General features: G+C 39.7%; 1 protein-coding gene across 1 annotated transcript in view; it reads left to right on the top strand.

Annotated features, from left to right (window-relative positions):
* Positions 1–12,519, top strand: part of LOC145983900 (sorting nexin lst-4-like) — a 69,719-nt gene that overhangs the window by 32,480 nt on the left and 24,720 nt on the right. Inside the window, exons 4-5 of the mRNA XM_083117010.1 lie at positions 2,363–2,498; positions 8,186–8,319. Of these exons, the coding sequence (XP_082973136.1) occupies positions 2,363–2,498; positions 8,186–8,319 (270 nt within the window). The remainder of the gene's footprint in view (positions 1–2,362; positions 2,499–8,185; positions 8,320–12,519) is intronic.

Raw genomic sequence — 12,519 nt, 5'->3', positions numbered from 1 at the left:
AGGATGATCCAATTAAGGCACACATCAAAATTGGTTGCAAAGAATGTACTCAATAAGCATATTTTGGAATGAGAGCATATGTTTGTTTATGATGAAATTTCTTGGCAGTATGTAAAGCACTTCTTATTAATAAAATCCTCTGCCCCTGAGGAATAGCTCGTGCTTCTCCTTAGTGAACAACACCATACTGCAGACTATAGCACTGCATGGGACCCCTTTTGCTCCCTCATACTCATTCAAGTCTCCCACCATCGAGAATGTTATGCCAGTACCAGTGGGGGGGGGGGGGCAAACATTGAAGGCCAAGGGCACCTGCAGGGGCACACAGAGGAGCAATTGCCCTCCCTCGATTTCAAATTTTATGCAAATAAAAATACATTTCGTAAAAATTTTTCCCCGCTTTGCTCGCAATATGATTGTTTTCTGTAATGTATTTAAATAATATGTGTTGTATATATGTATTGAATAAACTTTGAATATGTACACAATTTAGTATTAGCATGTTGCATATGTGTAAAATATATCGTGTACATGAAAGTTATACATGTTATGTACAAAAAGAATTATCTTCGGAATACATTTATCATTCATTTTCTGCCATTCAAAAATACAGTTTGTGTGCTTGTTTTCCATTATTAGCTGATGTGAAATTGAAAGTGTTGAAAAAATATTTCAAAGAGTTTGTTCCAATAAAATGCTTTAGCACCAACTTCTGCCCCCCTTTTTTTGCATAATTTATGAGGATAATCATGTGAGGAGGAGGAGGAGACGACGACGACGACTATTATTATTCCAACCTTACATCACCCACCCCAGGAATCAACAACGACGACGACTATTATTATTATTATTCCAACCTTACATCACCCACCCCAGGAATCAACCACCACCACCACCACCACCACCACCACCACCACCACCACCACCACCACCACCACGCACCACGACGACGACGACGACGACGACGACGACGACGACGACGACGACGACGACGACGACGACGACGACGACGACGACGACGACGACGACGACGACGACGACGACGACGACGACGACGACGACGACGACGACGACGACGACGACGACGACGACGACGACGACGACGACGACGACGACGACGACGACGACGACGACGACGACGACGACGACGACGACGACGACGACGACGACGACGACGACGACGACGACGACGACGACGACGACGACGACGACGACGACGACGACGACGACGACGACGACGACGACGACGACGACGACGACGACGACGACGACGACGACGACGACGACGACGACGACGACGACGACGACGACGACGACGACGACGACGACGACGACGACGACGACGACGACGACGACGACGACACGACGACGACGACGACGACGACGACGACGACGACGACGACGACGACGACGACGACGAACGACGACGACGACGACGACGACGACGACGACGACGACGACGACGACGACGACGACGACGACGACGACGACGACGACGACGACGACGACGACGACGACGACGACGACGACGACGACGACGACGACGACGACGACGACGACGACGACACGACGACGACGACGACGACGACGACGACGACGACGACGACGACGACGACGACGACGACGACGACGACGACGACGACGACGACGACGACGACGACGACGACGACGACGACGACGACGACGACGACGACGACGACGACGACGACGACGACGACGACGACGACGACGACGACGACGACGACGACGACGACGACGACGACGACGACGACGACCACCACCACCACCACCACCACCACCACCACCACCACCACCACCTCCTCCTCCTCCTCCTCCTCCCCTCCTCCTCCTCCTCCTCCTCCTCCTCCTCCTCCTCCTCCTCCTCCTCCTCCCCTCCTCCTCCTCTTCAGAGGTCCAAGCAGGTGAAAATCACTTGGAGCAAGGTCTGACTGTTAATGTGGTGTGGTAGTAACTCCAGCCAACTTCCTATTGTGCAAATCATAAGATCCATCTGTCTGCAAGTTGGGGACATGTTATCCATCAATTTCAATGCTTGGGCATTTAATTTGCTGATTGCTCAAAGGAATGGCTGTGGTAGGCACAAGTTCAGGATTTGATGAACTAAAGATGATTTAGTGGCTAAATTATGAGCAATTGTACTGATATATCATTATCAGCTGATTATCACTGTCTACTGATCAATTTGTTGCTCCCATATTTGTTAAAAATTGACATTTTATTTATTGTTTTTATTTAAATTGTGTATTATTCACAGTGTGGTTTATTTACAATTTTATTTTCCAATTTTATGGAAATGCTAAAATTTCATATTTTGTAATAGTATTACTTGAATAACTTGCAGGGATATGAAGGAGGTGATTGGGATGATGACTGGGATGATGATTCAGAAGGTGGAACACAATCAGGAAATCACAGCAGTCTTGGAGTTCCAACCAGGATTACCAAATCTGGAAGCGCTGGTGATGTTAGTTCAATGGGTAAGAAGCTTTCTTTGTTCTTTATAGTACTTTATTGATGCAAATGTCTTAATTAGCAACGAGCATGAAGGAATCACATAACTCAAAGCTATATATGGAAAGCACATATCCTTTTTTGTTTCTTAAGAGAGAAAATGTAATACAACTAAAGTTGTTGAAAAAATTACAAGTTTCATAATGTGCATGTTTGACATAAAATTGCATAATTCAGTGCAGAACTTGAATGGTAATACAGTGAAATCTCAGTTATACGTTTTATGGGGGGCAGAAGGGAGAAAACATATAAAGGAGAGAAACATATTATTGAAAAATAATTAAAAAGGTAAAATTAAGCACAGAAAGAAAGAAAAGCTGTACTCCATATACACCAAAGTTTGCTATATTGCACTAATCTTTGCTAAATTGTTATTTTAAATTCACAAAATCACGAGAAATAGACAGTGAAGGTTCCAAGGGGTGGAAGGGATGCAAGCAAGTTTACCCATTTAAGGCGAAGAGGGACAATTACTCACGAGTTGTGCATTTATTTCAATATTGTCGGATTGGGCACTGCAATTTAAAAAAAGGGATTACTATGCAAGAGAGTATGAATTTCTATCCATGTTGCAAGTGGAAACTGGTTTTCAAGTTGATTAGTAAGTTAGACAGGATGTTTGAAAAATATGATTAATAACTATCTACAGAATCCCATGTATTCCTTATGGGAAATCAACTTCAACATCAAGTTACAACTAATCAAATGGGAGTTTCCACTTTAGCTACTACTATGACATAGTTCAACGTGTCCTTTTTCCGTCCATGTACTTTTCTACGTCATTAGATGTTTGATATTCTCGAGAGAATGAATAAAATAATGGTTCCATAAGTGTAATGAATAGAGCCCGGAAGTTCAGGCATTTATTTTCGTTAAAATAGGCAGGCAAAAAGGCATTTATAATGTGCTAAATAGGCACTAAAATGAAAAAAAAGCAAAATAAACCAAAAAAAAGGCACATTTAGAAGTCGCTTACTTTTATCTATAATTTCTGGCAAAATGTTAAAATCTAAATTGGGAAGAGCATTTCAATTTTCTCCGTCTTGATTGCACATAACTACAAGGTGCTTTTTTAAGTAATAAACATTCATTGATAGTCGTGTGTCAGAGAGAATGTTTTTCATAATAGAAAATGATATTTCTACTTGGACAGAAGTTATTGGAGCATACATATAACAAGCTAATGTAGCTGGACTCATTTTGGTAACAGCATTTTCACCTTTTAGAATATCACAAATTGTTTTTAATTGTTTCAAGTCCTCATTTGCACTCACTTTTCCGCAACAGCTCACCCCTTTTCTCCTGGCACTTCCATCATCTGCTGCATAGATTCCTCGAAGATTTTCATGGATGCTATAATTGTAATTGTCTCTGGCAATGCACCATAATGTGCAAAAGTAAACTTGAATAGCACAGGAGTTTTTTCACTTCACGAATTGAAGCCGCTTCATTTTCTGGAAGAGCATCGATCACCTCGCTGATTTTTTGAAGCTTGTTAGCATAATATATAGCTGCTGATATCCAGGTTCCCTATCTCGTCAAGACTGGTTGCTGAGGTAAACTAAGCTCAATCGCAACTTCCTGAAATTTTCGGGTTCGAGAGGGAGATTTCAGAAATATTTTCTTTGTGTTCGAAATCAACCTGTCCACTTCAGCAGTCAATCATGCACAAGAAATGTTAACCGAAAGGCAATATCCTGACTCGGCATGAAATACATTTTTCTCACACTTTTCTCCTTCAGCAATGTTGAAACATGCGTAAGTTCAATATTACTTAAATAAGGTGAAAATTATTCACATAATAAACGGAAGAAAAATAAATGCCAACAACGTTTTTTGGGAGAAAAATAATTTATATACACATTTTTTTTTAAAAAAATGGTCAAATTTCATTGAAAAAGGCAAGAAAAGGCATTATAATTAAAAATAGGCAGTGGGGTCCCAAATAGGCAAAATGAAAAGGCTTCCAAAACATTTGAAACAACATAAGAAACGTATATCCGGAAAAATTTTATCAATATATGCAGTAGATAAAAAGAGGCATTTTGCCAAACTTCCGGGCTCTAGTAATAAATTTCTCCTTACCTCATACGGCCATCCTGGCAGGGTTACCAAACCTAATGTGCATAAAAGAGCTAAATTTCGCCATTAATAGAGCTAAAGATGACTTTCAAGGAGGTAGATTAACGAAGGCTGCATAAAGTGCCTCCTAGGATAATTTTAGGTGCCAGAGGGGTGGGGTGTCGCTGCTGTTGCCGTTAGCTTTAAAGTGATGGCAATTTATTCTTAATTTTCACCGCCTAGATTTGGCAGCGTCACCCATCTCAATAATCCACCGATGATCGTATGATTCCCGGATAATAATATTGTCATCTTCACCTCAGCCATGGCGCTATATAAAAGTAGCTGGAGATGTAAGAGGGGGTGGGAGACGCAGCCAATATAATAATATCACGTCACTTTGTGGGCCGGAGCCAGTGGTGGCATCATAGTGGTGCAGAAGGCAGGTGCCACAGTGCACAACCAAATGAGTGCACGAAAGAGCCAGATCTGGCTCCAAAAGAGCGAAGTTGGCAACAGTGATCAACACCTGCCGCAGCGAGAAAGACCATGGGGAAATTGTCCCTCTTCCTCTTAATCTGCTCAGCTAATTTGCTGAAGAAAAAAAAAACATGTTGAACATTAGGATGTTTATCTCAATCTTATATTTACCGTTACTCTTGTTTCCTGCTTTATACATTTTCCAAGACCTGCCAATGACAAAAAATGCCAGAAGCCTCTGTATGCCAGGCGACCTTTCCCTCCCATCTTCCTTGCTTTTGCAGCAGTGTCCTTCATTCACCATACAACCTTGAACTCCTGCCTTAAGATTGGGAATATATGAAGGGCTTGGGTGTAAAACATGGTAAGTGACATTTTGGTCATTTCTGAGTTCATTAAGAAAAAATGTTATTAGAAGTTATGCTGTAGATAAATTGTTTTAGTGTTGTGTTTACTAATTTCAGAAGGCTTCACTGAGTGCAATGCAAATTGTATGACATGGCAATTTCACTTGAAAATTGAAGGATGGTACATTTTACTTTGTAACACAAAAATAACCAAAATGTCACTTACCATGTTTAACACTAAAGCTCTTCATATAAAAGCTGCTTTCCCTAGGGTTTTAACTGGGGATGTACAATATCGGAAATTTGATATTGCAATATATCGTCACAGATGATAAGATATTTTTTATATTGTCATATTGGTGATAATATACATATCACCAAAATATCGTGACGATATATCCCTGACATGATATATATCACCAAAATATCGTGACGATATATCCCTGACATGATATATATCACCAAAATATTGTGACGCTATATCATCTAGTTGATATCACCTAGATGATATTTTTTCAATTTGTGATATATCGTCTGCACTATATATCACCCAACACTAGTTTTAACACATTCTAAAAGTGTGACTGATGTGTGGTGGACAATTGAGAACATGGCTCAACCACATGCTGTGAGTAATAAAGATGAATTAAATTTTGTACAACCTTATGAAAATCATTGTATCATAAGTAGTTTATGGAGCATATCAGGAAACTGAACCCCCATTTAAATTTAGAAATACACTATTCTATTTAATTTGATATTCTTTTGCTCAGAGACAAAATACAAATTACAGTGAATTTCTGATCTAGATTTTGTGTGGGACCAACAGAACAAAATGTTGATCTCGTGTTAGATTTAGAGGATACTAGTGATATTGGTTGGAATTCATCACTGATTCAGAGCAAATCCTTTTGTAGGCCTCCCCGATGGCACGTAGCTTTGTTGCCTAGTAATTAAGGGGTCCCGGGTTCGATACCTGGTGGAGGCACATAGTGGTTCGGATCCCACTTTAAACTGTAGGTGTAGTCCTGATTAGCCTTACTGTGCATAAAGTGGACTTCAAAACACCAAGTCAATCAAAACCAATACTTTTTCACTATAGAGTTTAATTTAGTGTAAATATTCTGAACTACTTTGAACTGTTGCAATTGTCAAGTATTGGTTTGGTATTCAGTTCAAACTGGGATTAGCTTAGCCTTAGTTAAATGAGAAATATGATTTTACCAAAGATGCATATGAATGATTGTGCAAATTTGGTGTTGGTTGCATGCATAATTAGTAGAGAGTACAGTAAATTCTGATTTATGTATATTCCCTAGAGGATTTTAACATCTAGAAACTAACAGCCATTGCGAGCTTAATCAAATGGCAATAAAATCTTCCATCCACAAGGCATGGATTGTTTATAAGGTTATAAAGTTGAAAAGTCATGAATACAGATTGTTTTTTCCTGTTGGTAATCTTATTACATAATTTCATTTGTTCCCTGAATGTTTCTTGAATGTAGCTTTTTGGAAGTGCCCTTTTCTGCTAATTACGGTTTTCAGATTGTGCTGAAACTTGGTATGCAGGCTATGGAGACCATCCATGGAGGAGTGATTGCTGATTAAAAAAGAAATAGTTCAAATTTTTCCCACCAGGCTGAAATGTGCCTCTGAAATCTGGTGCACAGTGAACATTATCACAGGAAATACTTTGTGCACCCATTGATATCACCGTCTCTTATGCTTGCAAAGGGTCGTTCACATTGACAGGGCCCATATTGAATACTGCCGTACCGACATAAACTCAAATTACTAGTTGTTGTTACTTCAGCACCACATTTCAACATGGTGGTGAAATTTTGAACCACTTTTGTTTCTTCAGCATTCGTTATGGTCTCCATAGTCTCTATACAAAGGTTCAGTGCAATCAGTTGCTTCAATCGAGTTCCAGAGGCCTCTGAGTAGGACAACTTTAATTGTGGCCACCAGTACAGATAAAATGTTAACACCATGGAAGATACCTGAAGATCATCCTTAATATGGAAATTTCCACATTATTTCAGATTTCAATATTTCCAAAAGAAACTTGGATCATTTCTGTTCTGCTATTTAGCTCTTGGAGAGATATGGATGAATAAAAGCTATGTACTTGATGATGGGTAATTAAATACTTTGGGCTGTACAGGGTAATACAGGGTGATCCGTTTGGGTATTGATAAAATAAAATGGATGTGAATTTTTTTTGGTTAAATGTAATTACGTGAAATATTGTATACAAAAGACTGAAAGGTGGGAGTTTTTATTTTTGTACACTACTAACAGTTTGGTACAGTTTTCAGGTTTCTACATGGCTTCCATTGCGAACTCTGCACAACTCATAATGGTGATTCAATTGATTCTGTCGAAAACCTGTGTGATTTTTAGTTTCAAACTATCATTGTCTGAGAGTTTCTGTTCAAGTTCTTCCATCTTTTGGCCAATAAAGATTGCAAAAGGACACATTTAGCCTGGTTCGTAAATGCCATTTTAGTAATTTTAACAATAACGAATCCGTTCAAACTTCATTGTTGCCAACACACTACAGCAAACTCCCATGTTTCACACACGAAAACGCTAACACAGAAATTTCCCTACTATCACATTTACGTTTCTATTAATATTTTATTTTATCCATACCCAAATGGATAACCCTGTACATTTGCCAATCTTCTTCAATGAATGTCTGCATTCAGTTAAATATTTTATGGTACTGATACTTATTATGGGTTTTTATTATTGTAGGAAAAGGTGAAGGAAAGACTACAGTCAGAAGAAATTTTAATCGTTTCTCAGCATTTGTAAAGTCTGGAGTAGAAAGCTATGTATTAGGAACCTTAAAGAGCAGTGTGCCAGAACACGAGAAGGTGTACATACTGGTAAGTACTAAGCTCTTTTCTGATAAATGATCCCTGTTTTGGGCTGTACTGTGATAGCTCTTTGATGCAGGTTAAGAGTAGGAAAGCAGTAGCAATATCTGGAGTGTGGAAAAATACCATTACCTTGATATTCAACAACTTGTAAATTATGTTTATCATAAATATCCAATATCTGTCATCGAACTAGGGCTGATACTGCTCAAATAATTTCCAGACTTGAGGTAATCTGTGCTACATGAATGAAGGTGTCACAGGATTTGTTCTAGTGTGAAACTTTATATTGTACATCAAGTCCATATTAATTAACATAATAACCTGTGGTGCAACAGCCCATGACGGCCAGGGCCTACCTACTGACTGCCGGCCTCACTCCCACCTGCCGAGGTGGAAGATCATCCAACCAGTTATGGGGTGACGTGTGGTCAGCACGACGAACCCCCAGTCATTGTAGGTTTCCATGACCATGTTACCATACTCATTCGTAGCTCCCCAATTTCCTCACAATGGTGGGTGAAGTCAGTCCCATACACAGGCCAAAATCTCAGGAGAAAAGTTGTTGTGCTTCCCCCACGAGACTCAAACCTTCACACATCCCGTAGTCAGAGCCCAAAGCATTTCATGCCAGATAGGGTCCACTTAATATCATCTTCCAGTTGATATCTCCTTGCTTGGGTTCTTTCTCCATGAACCATTCTTTCCAGTGCATCTTGAAGCAAATTGTTCCTTTGTAAGCCAAAGTCCAAGCGATTTTATTTTTTGGTTTTTGACTTTATCCATTTCATGCACTCCAATCTTAGCCATAGCTACATGTCTAAAGCTTGTACATCCACTTTTCGGCACTCCATCATAGCATCAGGTTTGTGCACCATACAATGCTATATTCTACACAAAATACTTCATACATTATTATACCTTAGTTCTTTGTTCAAGGAAAATATATATACACAGTGTGTCCCAAAAAAACGTTATATACTTTAGCAATAAATAACAATAAAAATATTACTCTGAAATCATAACTACTATGTTTATACAAAAATTTAATGTACCTGAGAGGTGTCTTAGAATTTTAGAGTCAATGTAAGTCTTCAAAGTGGCCACCATTAGCATCCAAAAACTGTTGATGCCCCAAACTGCTGCACTATCGCTCATCGCCATCTGAGAACATTACATTACACCTTCATGCTCTGTGATCTGTGCCATCTATTGAGACAACATGGAACTACACTCTCACCCTAAAATTAAATTTTCATTTAAATTTATTCCAAAGATATTGATGAATATAGAGTGAGCCCCTTTGTTCAAAAAGGCTTCCTTCACCATTGTTATTGTTCGATACCCGGTGGATGCATATAGTGGTTCGGATCCCACTTTAAACTGTAGGTCCAGTCCTGATTAGCCTTACTGTGCATAAAGTGGACTTAAACACCAACTCAATCAATCAATCAAAAAACATTGTTATTCTTACTTTGATTTCCTGACTGAAACATGACTTGTAACACATCCAGGTATTAACTTGTTATTAAGTTGTTCATTCTTTTGCCTTTGTGCAGTTTTGTAAACCATGCCATTTTGTGAAATTTTCTTTTATAAATATCTTTGTGCATATAATATTTAACATTTTATAGAAGTACCGGGTGTACAAAAAAGAATGTCCTAGTTTTGAACCTCTGTTATTTCATACATATTTGGTGTACAACAATGATATATATATTAACGAAAGAGTAACACTCACAGTTTTTTTGGTTCACAAATGTTCAATGTGACCCTTTTGTGACCCGGCACACATCCAAACGATAAGACAGCTCTTCCCACACTCTAACAAGCATGTCTGTAGTGATTGAGGTTACAGCTCTTCGTATTCGGCGTCGCAAGTCTGGTAGATCATTTGGAAGGGGAGGTACATATACAGCATCTTTAATAAAGTCCCACAAAAAAAAAATCACAAGGGGTCAGATCAGGTGACCTGGTGGGCCATGACAAGCAAGTCCTGTCATTCTTTCCAGTACGACAAATCCAGCGGTCTGAGACCACACCATTTAACCATTCCCGCACACAAGTGTGCCAGTGAGGGGAAGCACCATCTTGTTGCCAGATAAAGTTCTCTGGTTCAGCTGATAGAAGTTGTGGGAACAACCATTCTTGAAGCATATCCAGGTAGGTTACCCCTGTGACAGTTTCTTCCGCGAAGAAGAACGGCCCATAGATTTGACTTCAAGACACTGCACAGAACACATTGAGTTTAGGTGAGTGTCGTTCACAATGCATGAACTCGTGTGGATTTTTGGTCCCCCAAATATGAACATTGTGTGTGTTAACATGTCCCGAAACATGAAATGTGCATTCATCACTAAAAACAATTCGATGTAAAAATTCATCATCATCCTCATGCTGCAACACTTCATTTGCGAATTCGAAACGTTTAACAAGGTCGATAGGAAGCAAAGTTTGTAAAAGCTGTAACCGGTATGGACGCATTTGTAGACGTCTTCGTAAAATAGACCACACTGTCATCACTGGCATTCGTAGTTCTTTGCTGGCCTTGCAAACAGATTTCTTCGGACTACGAACGAATGCTTCCCGGACACGTTCAACATTTTCTGCAGAAACCCTTGGCCGACCTGTACTCTTTCCCTTGCACAAACAGCCTGTGGTTTCAAATTGCTTATACCAACATCTTATGTTCTTCGCAAGTGAAGCTTCAACATGGAACTTCGCACAGAAAACACGCTGCACAGATATCACTGATTCACATTTTGCCAAGTTCAGAACACAGAAGGACTTCTGCTCGGGGCTCGCCATCTCGCCTATTCTATTCCTTTGCTACACCAGCGCCGCCAACCTTGAAAATGGAGAACTAATGAACACCAATAAAATTTCAAACATTCAAGTCATGAATGAACATTGAACGAACACTGTTCATGTATTCTACAATAAGCTATAACAATTTAAAACTAGGACATTCTTTTTTGTACACACTGTATATCAAACAGTACAAATATAGAGATGTACATTTAAGAACATTGACCTGTTTTCTAGATCGTTATGAAACCATGTTTTCTAGATCGTTATGAAACCAACACATCCAATTCCTTGCAAGGCCGAGAGATCGGGAGAAGTGTGTCAGGCGACGCTAGGCGAGATGCCGACATTTTCGACCAATAATGTCCTGCTTATTTTTGTTGACATATCTTTAGCATGCAGATATTTATATTAATATTGCAAGACTAGCACTAACCTGTGTTATAAGAGTTGTTCAAGTGATGTCCACCTACATTCACACATTCCTGGCATTGTTTGATGAAATGTTGTTTCACACGCAAAAGAACTTCTTCCATAATTCTTCCAAGTTCTGCCCTTATATTGTCTTTTAGTTTGTCAATACTATGAGGGTTGTTTTGGTAGACTCTATTTTCTCATAATGTAAGGACAAGACGTATAACCATCTCTCTACCTGGAGGTGAAACGCCAGGGAATTTCTGTGCAAATTGCCCACACACGTCTCGACATGAGTGTGTTTTCACGTAAGTGTCATACATAAAAATTCTTTGTTCTAATGTGAACTTTGCGGCTGGCATTTGAATCACTTACACATAACACACACACACTGCAATAACACAAAGAAGTAGCACGGCAAGTAACCAAAAACCACACTCTTTCACACAGTACGAAATTATTCCACTCTTGGTTCAAAGTCTGTCCCTCACTCCACTCGTAGCTCTGTCCAGGGCAACTATAGCCACAAAGGAAAGAACAACTCAATCCCGGAGCTTTCAGATTGCATGCGATGCTCACAAAAACCATTGACCTTTAGACTCCCAAGCAGGTTCTCGCTCTGGCTTCTCAGCGGGAATTTTAAATTTGAACACTCTTTGGAGGAAAATTGTTATAACTCTGGCACTATGGGAGGAATCTACTTCAGATAACTTTTGTTTTGCAGCTAAAACATCAGCGCTTGCAACTGTGTACAATTCAGAACGCCGGACCGAGGAAGGGGGCTTGGGGGGCATGACCCCCGAATTTCAATGGAAAAAACATAAAAATCTGGAGTTTGTCCCCTCTTCTCCCGCTATTTTGGGGAGAAGGCACGAACTTTAGTATTATTTTCAAAGAATGGACATTTCTTAAGAGAATGAAACATGTTTCATGTTCTTGGGTGCCATACAAGTTAAATAATAAGCTATTTTTTTTTTTTTTTTTTTT

Source organism: Lepisma saccharinum, chromosome 2 (assembly GCF_977018435.1).
Source record: "Lepisma saccharinum chromosome 2, izLepSacc3.1, whole genome shotgun sequence".
Classification (NCBI taxonomy): domain Eukaryota; kingdom Metazoa; phylum Arthropoda; class Insecta; order Zygentoma; family Lepismatidae; genus Lepisma; species Lepisma saccharinum.
This window is presented reverse-complemented; position numbering and strand designations above follow the sequence as displayed.